Here is a 13,583-nt window from a genome sequence, read left to right as displayed (position 1 = left end):
TTTTAATTTTTTTTTTAAACCGGACAGAACAAGCCAGTCAGCCACACGAGGAGAGCTGGCGTGTGTACCGCAGCGTGCAACTGCCCCACGGCGGACGCCCCACTCACCGCACACCATCAGCAGCAGGACGATCAGCAGCGTGGCCACGAACACCAGCAGGGTCAGCCCGACGTTGTGCCACATCTTGGGGGTGGAGGGGCGTCCGGCTCCGAGCGGCGGGGCGGTGGGCGCGCGCGGCCGGCGGGCGGGCGGGCGGGTCCCCGGCTTCAGCGGCGGGCTCCGGGCGCAGCGCGGCGCCGGGGCGGCATGGGAGGCGGGCGCCCCCAGGGGGCGGGGCGGCGCGGGGCAGACACCGCGGCCGGCGGGCCAACCCGGCCGACCCTTCTTCACGCCGCGGCGGGCGGAGCGCGGGCAGAGGCGTGTCGAGGAATGCCTCTACCCCCTCACCGCTCCCGAGAGCCTGGGACGCGGTGCCGGGAGACCCCGGCGGCGACCGGATGCGCTTCCATGGCGGACACCACGCGCCTGTGGAAGGAGAGCACAGGCACGGGGACGCGCGGCGACCGCACGGCCCTCGTCGCCGCCCTCCCGAGGGTTTCCTCGGCCCTAACGAACGGCAGATAACGTCTCCGGGCAGCCGCTAACAGCTGCTGCTCAGCCCCTGGCCCCCTCCCCCTGCGGCAGCTCAACCCCCGTAGTCCCCACCCCTGGCCTCCTCCGTGGCGCGGGGGCGGCTGGGAGATGAAGTCCAGAGCCCGGTGGAGGCTGGAGAAAGTTGTCCCACATGGACTACAACTCCCAGGATACACCACCGATTCAGCAGCTTTGCTTCTCCCTCCCTCTTTCCCCCTCTCTGCCTTTGGTTTTTCTCAAGCCACAGCCTCTGTCTTCAGACTGCGGGTTTTGTATTCCCAAGACCCGCGCAGTTGTCTGTGCCAAAGCGCCAGCGTTAGTTGAGCCATTACTCCACATACAAAGCCGTTTTGTTTAAAACCATGACTGACGAAGCACGGAGAGGAAAGAAAGGGGTGGCAGCTGCCTGGAAAACTGGTTGCCTGTGAACCGAGCTGTGTAGCTGGGGGTGCTGGTTGTCTACTTGGGACTTTGGAGCAAGTACTCACATCCCTGCGGAGACACCGGCCTGAGGCTCGGAATCTTCCTTTTCTCCCTGTAACAAATGTATGTTTCCAAAGATAATGTATTTTAGAAATGGTCCGCGGTGGACTTAAGGACATCTGCTTTGCCCTTAATGCACCTCAGTTGTCAGTTTAATCCATGCTGCTCCCTGGAGACCAAGCGACAGATGACCCACAACTGAAGATTTTGCCGCACTGGCTTGAACAAACCACTATGAAACAGGACACTCTCATAATCTCAAGTTTTCTCTCTCCACCTGAAATTAAAAAGGCTTCAATTCCGCCAGATTACATTCATTCATTAAGGAGGTGCCCCCAAAAGGGAGAATAAATGTGTAGTCCACTTTTAGAAAGAACAGGATAGAGCCTTCATGTTTGCCTATGACTCTCTTGCTCCCTGCAGTACCTTTCCATTCTACAAATTCCTTTACCCTCTCCTCTCTCTCTCTCTCAAAAAAAAAAAGGCAAACAGAATCTATGCACCAATCTCTGGATTTATTAAATATATCCTCACCATGTCAGGATATATTTGAAAATGTTTGTGAATTCCCTACACAACAACAGTATTATGAACAAATCCATACTATATATGAAAATATTAAGGGATAATGACTTTGCAGAAGATTTAATACAATTTTCTATGAGGAGAGAATGAGCCCTGTGCAACTAAGATGTATTTTTTAATCAACTGATGCCTTTTTAATAAACGGTTCAATTCTATTGCATAAATAAAACACATTTTATTAAAATCTAGTTGAAGAGTTGAAGAAACAGAACTGGAAGAAATTATTTTAAAGGCTTTTCTCTCTATTCTTCACATATGTTGAATACCTAACAGATGCCAAGCACTGTTGTAAGTGCCAGGGGTACAGCAGTCAGTAAGACAAGCAAAGGTGTTTATGCTCAAGATTATTATTATAGTTGGAAGATACAGACAATAAGTGTAAATAAGGAAATCTCAGGAACTGCTAATTCCTATATTGAAAACAAGCAAGACGATGTGATAACGACAGGGGTGTTGTTTTAGATTAGAGGATCAAGGAAAGCTACCTGACAAAGTGACATTTAATCTGAGACCTAAATGACGGGAAGGATTCAGCCATGGAAAGACCTAAGAGGAAGAGTACACCAGGTAATGGGAGCAGCTAGTGCAAAAGTCACGAGGAGCAAACAAACTTAGCCTTGATAGTGTTTCTCAACCCTGGATGCCCATTTGGAGTCACCCACAGAGATTTAAAAATTACAAATGGCCAGCCCTCATCCCCATACCAAATAAATCAGAATCAGTAGAGGTCAGGCGCAAGCTCAGTTGTTTTTAAAAGATCAGGCGATTCTGTTGTGAATCATGGTTGAGAACCATTGCTCTAAAGCAGTGCTTCTCAAAGAATGGTCTCCCGACCAACAGAATCAGCAGCATCTGAGAACTTGTTAGAAACATAAGTTCTCAGCCCTACTCTGGAGCAATCCAGGTAAAAGGTGTCTTGGATTGGGGTCATAGTCAATGAGGTGAACAGTGAACAAAGTTAGGGATATGTTTTTTGAAAGGAAAATTATCAGGATTAGTTGATGGATTAGTGGGGACTGGTTCTCACCAGAAATAAAAAAATGACTGTCAGGTTTTTTAGCCAAAGCTTCTAAATGAATGGCAGTGCCGTTTCCTGAAATGGGGAAGACGGCAACCATCTCCCCAGACTGCTTTAGGAACTCCTATCTTTACAAATGAGTCTTAACTATCTTAACTATGAAGACGTTGTGTTTGGGACAAATTCACACAACCAGGAAACAAGTCTCCTAACTCTCACAAGTCCAAGATCTTTTCTATTAAACTGTGTTGCTATATGTCTTATCAGTTGTTATATTAGCATAGATCATTTTTCTAAAGATAAATTTTGTAAGCGTTTTCAAGAATAAGATTTGAGGTAACTTGAGCCACAGTTATTTCTGGAATCCTTCTACTTACTGTTCTCACCCCTGCATAAAATCTCTGCCCCTTCCTTTCTGACTACCTCAGTTCTTCTCCTGCAATGTCTGTCCAACTTCCTCATTAAGAAAACCTCTCAATTCCTGTTCATTTGTCTGTCTAGCTCATCTAAGGCAATGGCTTTCAGCCTTACATGTACACTTGGATTACCCAGGCAGCTTAAAACACAGATCACAGGTTTCATGCTGGGCATACTAAAGGTGGGGAAGAGGGAATAAATGGTCTGTTTTATTTAATGTCCTCCGGGTGTTTTGTTTTGTTGTTTTTTAAATATATATATATATTAATTTAATTTAATATATAATAAAATAATTTTTAAAATATAATAATAATCCTACCTAATAATAGACAAATATGCAAATTGACCGCACCTTCGCCATGCCCACCAGCCAATCAGGACGAGTATGCAAATTACCCCAACAAAGATGGTGGCTAATTTGCATATCAAGACCGCGTAGAAAGAAGCCAAGAGCTGCAGAAGGGAGCAAAGCTGTGGAGAAGCAAGCAAGCCGGGGGGAGGAGAAGGGAGGAGCGGAGGCGGGGCCGGGGGAGAAGGGAAAAGCAGGCGGGCAGGGGGAGAAGGAAGAAGAGCCCGGGCGGGCTGGCGGAGAAGGGAGAAAAGCAGTGGGGCTGGCGGAGAAGGCGGGGCGGGGGACAAGGGAGGAGAGCAGGCAGGGCGGGGTAGAGTGCAGCAGGAAACCCTATTGCAGGATTTTTCCTGCAATGGGAACGCTAGTTTAATATATATTAGAGGCCCAGTGGACGAAATTTGTGCACTGGAGGGGGGTTCCCTCAGCCCGGCCTGTGCCCTCTCACAGTCCAGGAGCCCTTGGGGGTTGTCCCCACGGGGGCGGGCCTAACCCAGCAGTCGTACATTGTTAGTGCTGCCCCGGAGGTGGAAGAGGTTTCAGCCACCACCGCTGCGCTCACCAGCCTTGAGCCCAGCTTCTGGCTGAGCGGCGCTCCCCCTGTGGGAGCACACTGACCACCAGGGGGCAACTCCTGTGTTGAGCATCTGCCCCCTGGTGGTCAGTGCATGTCATAGCAACCAGTCGTTCCACTGTTTGGTCGATTTGCATATTAGCCCTTTATTATATAGGATCCTATCTATTAAAGACAGAATATGCAAATCGATCATAACTCCGCGACAAAGATGGCAGCGCCCACAGCCAATAAGGAGGGAATATGCAAATTGACACGACAAGGCGAGAGGCAGAAGGCAGCTCTGGCCGGAGCAAAGGCCAAAAGGCGGCTCCAGCTAGAGCGAAAGTGGTGCCGAAGGCCTATTCTCGCACAAATCTTCGTGCATCAGGCCTCTAGTGTGTATATATATAATGGGAGCAGCTAGTGCAAAAGTCACGAGGAGCAAACAAACTTAGCCTTGGTATTGTTTCTCAACCCTGGATGCCCATTTGGAGTCACCCACAGAGATTTAAAAATTACAAATGGCCAGCATGACATTTGTAATTTTTATATATGTGTATATATATGTGTGTATATATATGTGTGTGTGTGTGTGTATATATATATATATATATATATTTAAACTCGTCCCTGTCCCCCTGAGCTCGCTTCATACTGTCTGCAACATCCAGGACCTGCAGGACTGTCGATACACAAATACACACACACTCAGAATGTGTACACTCACACACCCCGACACACTTTATATGTATTTTTTATTGTTGATAGTGTCCTCCAGGTTTTGATAAACAGTCAGACTTGAGAAACACTAGTGCCAAATATATTTAAAAATTAATTAGGTATCCACCTTTGATATTCCTTGGGTTGTTTTATATTATGTAGTAATTTATATATACATATACATACATATATATTATTTAGCATTTCACCTATATATGTCATTTTCAAAATATGATTTTTTAAAGGGAACATCTACTCCTCTGCTATTTCCTTCCATTAAGGAGGAAGCTTAATTGGTAATAATATATCTAGTCTCTCTATGCTTTTACTCCCTCTGTCACTGATCAGGGGAGGAGTGACTTATCTAATTAGTACATTTAGAAAAAACAAACTAGGTTTACTGAGCTCCTTTCCTCCCACATTCTTCTTGGGCATTAGGGAGGGCCACCCCACTTCAGCAATGCCTCAAATTAAGGGTTAATTAACAGGCCTGACTGGCTCTCACATTATTATGTGTTCTCTGACTTAGTCTTCATTATTAATAAAGGTGATATTATGGCCTCCATATGTCTTATTCATTTTTTAAATTTCTCAGTTGGGCAACATGTATTCTTTGTTTCCCCTCAATGATCCCACACTGCTTTTAAGATAATTAAGGGAAGGAGCCAGGAATTTGGCATTTACATATTGCCACATAGTAGGTGCTTGTCACATATTGATTGATCCAAATGTTTGATCTCTAAAGCCTGGAAATAGGCCTGAATTTTAGTCATTTGTTCTCTAAATATTGTGGGGAGAATTATACTAAATGTGGGATACATACAAGGTAACTAAGACAAGACTCCTGTCCTCAAGAAAACCCAGTTCTATGGCAAGTATTTACCAAATGCCTACTCTGTGCCAAAACTAATAAAAAAAATAAACAAAATATGCCTCCTTACATAAAAGAATCCAAACTGGCTCAGCATTTTTTCAATGTTGACCCATCTGTGCTTCATGAAATCAATTTAGTGAGTCATGACCAGCCACTAATGGAATAGAACCTATAATAATAAAAGGGTAATATGCTAATTAGACCAGACGTCCTTCCTGACGAAGCCAGGGCAGAGGGAATCTTGCCCGGGTCCCGGGTGCCTGCTGGTGGCCAGAGGAGGGAAGCCTGGGTCCCAGGAGCCGAGGGAAGCCAGAGCCAGCAGCTGAGGGAAGGAAGGCCTACTCTTGCACGAATTATTGCACATCGGGCCTCTAGTGGAATAGAATAGAATAGAATAGAATAGAATAGAATAGAATAGAATAGAATAGAATAGAATAGATCACTGTGTAGTACAAGTAGTAAAGGCAAGCAGTACTCATGAAACTTGTTTCAGTTATCTGTGTGTGTATGTGTGTGTGTAAATTCAGTTGCAATGCAAAATATATTCTTAGTGTGGGTTATAGTTTTTAAAAGTTGAAAATCCATACTCCAGCAGGGGGATCCAGGTATGTACATAAGTGACAATATTAAATCTTATTTTACACATATATCATAGAAATTTTATATATGAGATCGAGGATTAGGGAATCTAAAAAAGTTGGTAGTAGGTAATGGATAGATATGACATTCAAACCCTGGTCAGTTTGGCTGGAAATTTTGTCTCTGTTTTACCACAAGACTGGCTATGACATTAGGAAAGTTCTTAAGAAAAGGGGAAGATTAAGGGAAAAGTCTTAAAGTCATGAAAATGCATTTTGTGTATGTATGTGGAGAAAGGGTGAGCGTCCTTAAGAGTCCATGGAAAAGACAATTTCTTTCAGTTCTAATGAATTTGGAGTACAGGTGGTTGAGAACTCCTGTTCTATAATTAGACTGTGGCTGTGACTTCTGACTTGATTGAATTACTAAGCCTCTGTGACATTTGTAAACATTTGTAAAATAGGTATAATACTAGTATCTTCTTCAGAGGATTGTTTTGAGAATTTAATAAGATGCTATAAAAAGCTTACTTAACAAGCGCCCTGCACCTAGGAGGTCTTCAATAAATGTTAGCTACAAATCTCAATAACCTAATATATTCTAATATACAATGGAGGAACTGGGTAGCAGGATTGGTGTTATTCAATTCATTTTTACTTCATTTGGAATACAGGCTGTTAGGGTTTGATCAGAGAAGCAGAACCACCATGTGCACATGGAATAAGGTAATAGGGGAATTGTTGTAAAAATCAAAGGCAATTGTGTGAATTAAAATCAATTATTATAAGAATTAACAGCAATTATTATTATAAGAATAAAGGCAGGGCAGTCCATGCAGGCAGTTGCCTCCAGGTCTAGTGCCGAGCCTATAGTGGCTATACTGGAATTGGGGAAGGAAAGTTGGATGTGGACAAGGGCAAGGGTGAACTAGGACCAAGGAGACAACTATTACCTACTAACTGGAACCCACGTCTGCCTCGCCTCACCTCCATCCTTGATGCTTTGGGTGACGATGCTGGATCCCTTCACCATGGAGCTGCTCACACGAGGTGGGCTAGCTGCAGATCAGAGACAATGTGCCTGGCACCTTCCACCAGCCATTAAAACATTAAAAAAATAATTAGCAGTTGCTTCATTTCTATCTCCCAAATAGCATCCAAAATGTCTCTAATGGGCTAACTGATCCAGAACCACACAGGATAAGTTGACATAGTAAAAGCCACCACACAGTGAGAGTCACTAAGACTTTTTTATTTCTTTTCTTTTCTTTCTTTTTTTTTTTTAACAAGGAAATGACTTGATGGAAATGTTTTTAAAACATAGATCTGTCAGCAGAGTAGAGGTAAGATTGGGGGTGAGGAAAGATTGGAGACATAAAGAGATCATTGGCATAGTCCAGAAGAGTGGTCTCTGGACCGTTTTTTATTGTGCTTTTGGTAAAGGTAGAGTAGATAAGTGGGGCCAAGCCTCTGGCTGAATACAACTTAAAAATCTAAATTTAAAAAATCTTTCTAGCCTGGCCAGCATAGCTCAGTGGTTGAGCGTTAACCTACGAACCAGGAGGTCAAGGTTTGATTCCCGATCAGGACACATGCCTGGGTTTCGGGCTCAATCCCAAGTGTGCAGCATCTGGAGGCAGCCAATCAATGATTCTCTCTCATCATTGATATTTCTATCTCTCTCTCCTTCTCCCTTCTCTCTGAAATCAATACAAATGTATTTAAATATATATACTAGTGGCCAGGTGCACGGAATTTGTGCACATTAAAAGGGGATTAGAGGAAATATTTTAATATTGCTATTTGCCCTTTCTCTATAATAGAAGTATCAGAGATAAAAGAAAATTAGTAAAATGTATATGAAAATACTCCTCCTGTCAGAGTCTGAGGCGTACCACAGGACCCAGAGTCAAGTTCCCACCCAACAATGTATACCTCAAAATCGTGGGAGACCCAGACCTGACTTCCCCTCCCCCCATTGGGCTAGATCCAGACCTGGCCGGCCCACCCTTGTCAAGCCCTGCCGGGCGGGGAGTGTAGCCTCAGGTCCCCTGGCCCAGCACTGGGGCGGGGGCGCGCCCTGAGGTCCACAGTCAAGCCCTGCTGGGTGGGAGATGCGACCTCAGGTCCCCTGGCCCAGTGCTGGGGCGGGGGGCACGGCCTGAGGTCCCCCAGCCTGGCGCCGGGGTGGGGGGCGTGGCCTGAGGTCCCCCAGTCTGGCACTAGGGCAGGGTGCATGGCCTGAGGTCCCCCGGCCTGGCGCCGGGGTGGGGGGCACAGCCTGAGGTCCCCCATCAAGCCCTGCCAGGTGGGGGGCATGGCCTAAGGTGCCCGCCTTGAGCCAGGGCGGGGGGGGGGGTGCGGTCTGAGGACCCTGTCAAGTCCCATGGGGGCAGTGAGGGTCCACAGCCTTAGGTCCCTGCTGGTTGCTCGTTAAGGCTCATTACGGGAATTTGGCTTCCGCTGTGGGTGCAGCCAACTTGTGTTATGGAAACCACCCCCCTCCGCTGTGGGCACAGCCATCTTTGTGGTGGAGTGATGGTCAATTTGCATATTCCCTCTTTATTACATAGGATAATAAAATAAATCTTTCTAAGTGTCAAATAACTAATCCTATCTAATAAAAGAGTAATATGCAAATTAGCCATCACTCCACTACACCCGCAAGCCACGCCCATCAGCCAATCAGGAGCGAGTATGCAAATTAACCCAACCAAGATGGCTGCGGCCTCATAGAGAGCAGGAGGCTTGGGTTTCTCCTGCAATGGAGGAAGCCAAGCTTTCCGCACACCCTGGCGGGCCCAGGCATTCACTCAAGGCTACAAAGTTTCAATTATAAAAGGTAAATAAATCCCAGACCCCAGGGCCTCTGCTTGGGTCGCCGGGGGGTGTGGCCGGCCTGCAAACCACCACAGGCCCCTTGCCCAGGCCACCCCACACCCCAAGGGAACCCCCACCCTGATCTGGGACACCCTTCAGGGCAAACCAGCCGGCCCCCACCCGTACACCAGGCCTTTATCCTATCTAATAAAAGAGTAATATGCAAATTGACTGTCACTCCAACACACAAGATGGCTGCCCCTATGTGGTCAAAGATCCTGCCCCCATGTAGACACAAGATGGCCACCACAAGATGGCCAGCAGGGGAGGGCAGTTGGGAGGGACCAGGCCTGCAAGGGAGGGCAGTTGTGGACGATCAGGCCAGCAGGGGAGGCTCTAAAGCAGCTGTTCTCAACCTGTGGGTCGTGACCCACAGGTTGAGAACCGCTACCAGGGTCGCCTAAAACCATCGGAAAACACAGATATTTACATTACGATTCATAACAGTAGCAAAATTACAGTTATGAAGTAGCAACGAAAATAATTTTATGGTTGGGGGACACCACAACATGAGGAACTATATTAAAGGGTCGTGGCATTAGAAAGGTTGAGATCCATTGGGTTAGGGGCAATCAGGAAGGCAGTTGGGAGCCAGCAGTCCTGGATTGTGAGAGGGATGTCTGACTGCCCGTTTGGGATCGGGCCTAAACAGGCAGTCGGACATCCCTTGAGGGGTCCTATATTGGAGAGGGTGCAGGCGGGGCTGAGGGACACCCCCCCCATGCACGAATTTCATGCACCGAGCCTCTAGTAAAATAATAAGTGATAACTGGGCCAAGATTGGGGAATAGGCAGAAATGGAAATCCAGCGATGTTAGTGAGCTGGCATTTGAGGGCTCATTTACCCAGGGGAGCACTGGAAGGTCCTGAAGAGAAGGCTGAGCAGTGCTTTCCAGCATGCTGGGGATTTTGGTGAAGCTGGCCCAGGCTTGGGTGCCTGGAGACACCAGAGGGCTGCACCGCAGGAGGAAGGAGGAACCAAAAATAAACCTGCAACCTGGTCAGCTTTGCCTGATCTACCTGACCCCTAAAAGTTCAAATCCTGAAATTGGATTAAGGGAATCCTGGATTACTACAGCTCCAAGGCTTGGCTGAAACAAATGAAAAAGCTCAACATCCTAGGCCTCAAATTGTTACTACAAATAACCTTTCAAAAGTAATTTTCAGCACAAATGCAAACAGTTTTTTATTGCTTGCCATTCTTGTTAAAATGTTTTTATGAGCACACACATTAATACATGCTTTTTTTGCTTACAAAAAAAGAGCTAGAAATGAAATAAAGTATTTAAGTTTTTATTTTTAATGATAGGCAACAATATTAATACTCATGTTTAGTTTGCCAATATTAATACTCATGTTTAGTACCACACACTGGGTAACTTAAAATGGCAGAAATGTATTCTCTCACAGTTCTGGGGGCTGGAAGTACGAGATCAAAGTGATGGCAGGGCCATGCCGTCTCTAAAGCTTCTAGGGGCGGATCTGCCCTTGGCTCTTTTAGTTTCTGGATACTACCCCCCCCCCCCAACCCCAACATGCCCTGACCTTTGGCAGCATACACCCAATCTTTGCCTCCTCTTCTCCTGGCTATTTTCCCTCTTTGCCACTGCCTTCTCTTTTTATAAGATCAACAGTCGTTAATTTAACTAATTCCAGGTTTCCCCCACTATCTGAAATTAGAATGTTCCCATGACACCTTTCATAAACAAACAAAAAAAAAAAAACGAAGAAGCAATACTAGTACTTTATATGGAAAAATTTGTATTGTTCCCAGACCCCAAAGATAACGGACCAAATTATACCAAATACCCTTAATTACGCCCGTTTTACACTAAGCATAACACCTTGTGAGCTCTGGTACCTTAGGACACATCTTGCTAACAGATAGATGCACAGTGTAAATTGAGATAAAGCGCAGGTGGTCACAGATACAGTCCACAGCCCTGGCGAGTTTGCTGAAAGGTTGAGTTTGGTTCGCGGGGAAGGAGCTTGAAGGGGCCACCCTCGCTGCTCGGGGTGTGGGCTGCCCCGAGCTGCCCCTGAGAGGGCTTGCTGCAAAACACACACTGAATGCTATTTTCGTTTTTCCCCTTTATTTGTAAAAGCAAAAAACTCTTTGGATTTCTTCCAAATAGTGAAAGCAGGCACTAATGTAGGTCTTTTGTGGGGTAAGGCAAAATTTTGAAAAGGGGGCAATACCTGTATGATTGCAACAACCCTATTTCCAAGTCACTCATCTTGGAGAATTGAAGGTGAGGATTTCCACTGATCAACCCATAACAATCACAAAATAGTGTCCATTACTTAAAAAAATCTTTTGAAGATGATTAATACTTTGAAATTCAGCAGCTCAATGATCTAAGTTTGGTTTATCTTAATGTTTAATTTTAATGTTTGTCAGGATTGTAAAAAAATTACTCAAAATATCCAGGGATGCAAATTAAAGCAGGGCATTCGTGACCACCTTTCTACATTGTGATACAAGTTGTTTCAATCCCAATCCACTTACTACACAAAGGTTTTTGTTGATATTTAGCTAGTAAATTTCCATCTCTCCTGTGTTAATTGTTCTCAAACACTAATTGGAAGATGACCATTTTTATTACTTTTGTAAATAGGTTAAAAATCCATGGGAGCCCTGGCTGTGTAGCTCACTTGGTTAGAGCATCATCGTGGTACACCAAGGGTTTGGGATGGATCCCAGGTCAGGGCACATACAAGAAGTAACCAATGAATGCATAAATGGAACAACAAATGTTCTCTCTTTCTCCCTTTCCCTTTCCCTTCCTCTCTCTCTAAAATAAAATAAAATAAATCCATGGGAACTGTTTCTTTGGAAAATTTTTAAACAAGTGAAAAAAATCTGGCTCCAAGTGTGTGTGCAGATAGGCACATAAGTGTGTACTTTTTGACAATTAAGTCATAAAATAATGGAAGTGTTTTCAAAATAGTCTCTCAATAGGCTTCATTTCTTTCAAAAGCAACTACTTTCTCATTTATTGTTAAGCCATCCTCTTTATCTTGAGGAAACAGATCAAATGTGTTTTTTCCCTCAGAACTGCCTGCTATGTAGTATGCTTTAAAGAGCCGCTCTATCATTTTGTTGCAGAAAAGGCCAGCAAACCTTGTATAGTTCTCTTCTTGGGTGGGCCATCCTTATGTGCCCCCCACCCCCTCAGTGTCAGAGTGTGGCTCTACCTGTAGGGAGTGCTGGTGGCACTTCAGGGATTGCCTCACCCACACCCCGTCCTGTGGCGGCCTACACCAGGATTGATCCATGCATGGAAAGAAAGATCTGGCCGGCTCAGCCTAAGCACAACTTGGAAGGTCAATCTAGCCCCCGAGCTCCCGTGGGGTCAGCCAAGGGGCCTTTGGCCTGCAATGCAGCTTGTCTTTTCCCTCTTCTCAGTCCTGCTTCCTTCTTCTCCTTCCTTTTACTCATGTTGAAACAAGGGCATGCCTTCATAATCATCTTGCAGGCTGTGTCTCAGAATTTCCTTCTCAGAAACCCAACCTGCAACACCATCTTTTAAGAGAAAAAAAAAAAATGTAACTTGTCTGTACTAGTACCTGCTTTGCCAAGAAAAAAACAAAACAGAAAACTCCTGTGTGGTACAAAAGGACTGCCTGGCCAGTCTAGAAATGACTTACTATGTTTACTATGTTAAGGTCTTGCTTTTACAAAATTAAGCCCATTGGAATCAACTCATAACAAGGAAACAGCAATGCATTGTGATACATCGAAAGTGGAACTCGTACTATGCCCTCAGGATACTTCCTATTATTCTATTTCACATATGACCATATATCACATGGACCAAGTGAGAGCCACAGGGTCAATCCCTATAGTAAATGTTAGGCAAGCTTGTTCTCTTACCTTTTAAAACAAAAATGTACATTTTTTCCTCATATTTCCTTGTTATGTTCATATGAAAATTAATAAACAGAAACCACATTTAAAATGGAGCAGAGGACTCTCATGCACATGACACTCAATATACTACTCACCCCAACAGGAAAAAGCAATTATTTTCTCATTTATTGTTAAGACATCCTCTAAAAGAAGTGATACTCAGCAGGAATAAGAAATGATCCCTCCTCATACAGTAACAGCTTAGCCAACAGGAGATTGCCATAACTCAGCCAATGAAAAGTCACTATACATGCTTCAAACTTGGTTTCCTACAATGAACTCTTTGTTTACAATAGCGCTCCCCACCCCAACTTCATAAAAAAACATTCATCTTCTTTGTTTCTTTGGACTTTTGAGAGGTTCACCATTAGACCATGCATCCTGAATTGCAAATTTTTGTTGTTCTTAAATAAACCTATTTTTGCTAGCTAGATATATTATTATCTCTTTGTTAAAGGCCAACATTCTCAATGCATGATATTGCACATTCTATTCATCTGGGCAAAAAGACACAAGACCTAAACACTGAGTGTGGCAAAGGAAGGGCAGAGGGAACAACACTATGAAGACAGGACCA

At 44.9% G+C, this 13,583-nt stretch overlaps 1 protein-coding gene across 1 annotated transcript in view; it reads right to left on the bottom strand.

The window, feature by feature from the left end:
- The window catches only part of SMIM13 (small integral membrane protein 13), a 31,644-nt gene extending 30,978 nt beyond the window's left edge, over positions 1–666 (bottom strand). Inside the window, exon 1 of the mRNA XM_079777673.1 lies at positions 108–666. Within this exon, the coding sequence (XP_079633799.1) occupies positions 108–183 (76 nt within the window). The 5' untranslated portion in view covers positions 184–666. The remainder of the gene's footprint in view (positions 1–107) is intronic.
- Positions 667–13,583: the final 12,917 nt, after the last annotated feature.

Source organism: Cnephaeus nilssonii (assembly GCF_951640355.1).
Source record: "Cnephaeus nilssonii genome assembly, chromosome: 7".
In the NCBI taxonomy this organism is placed as follows: Eukaryota; Metazoa; Chordata; class Mammalia; order Chiroptera; family Vespertilionidae; genus Cnephaeus; species Cnephaeus nilssonii.
The sequence above is the reverse complement of the archived record's forward strand: the minus strand, read 5'-3'. Positions and strand labels throughout refer to the sequence as shown.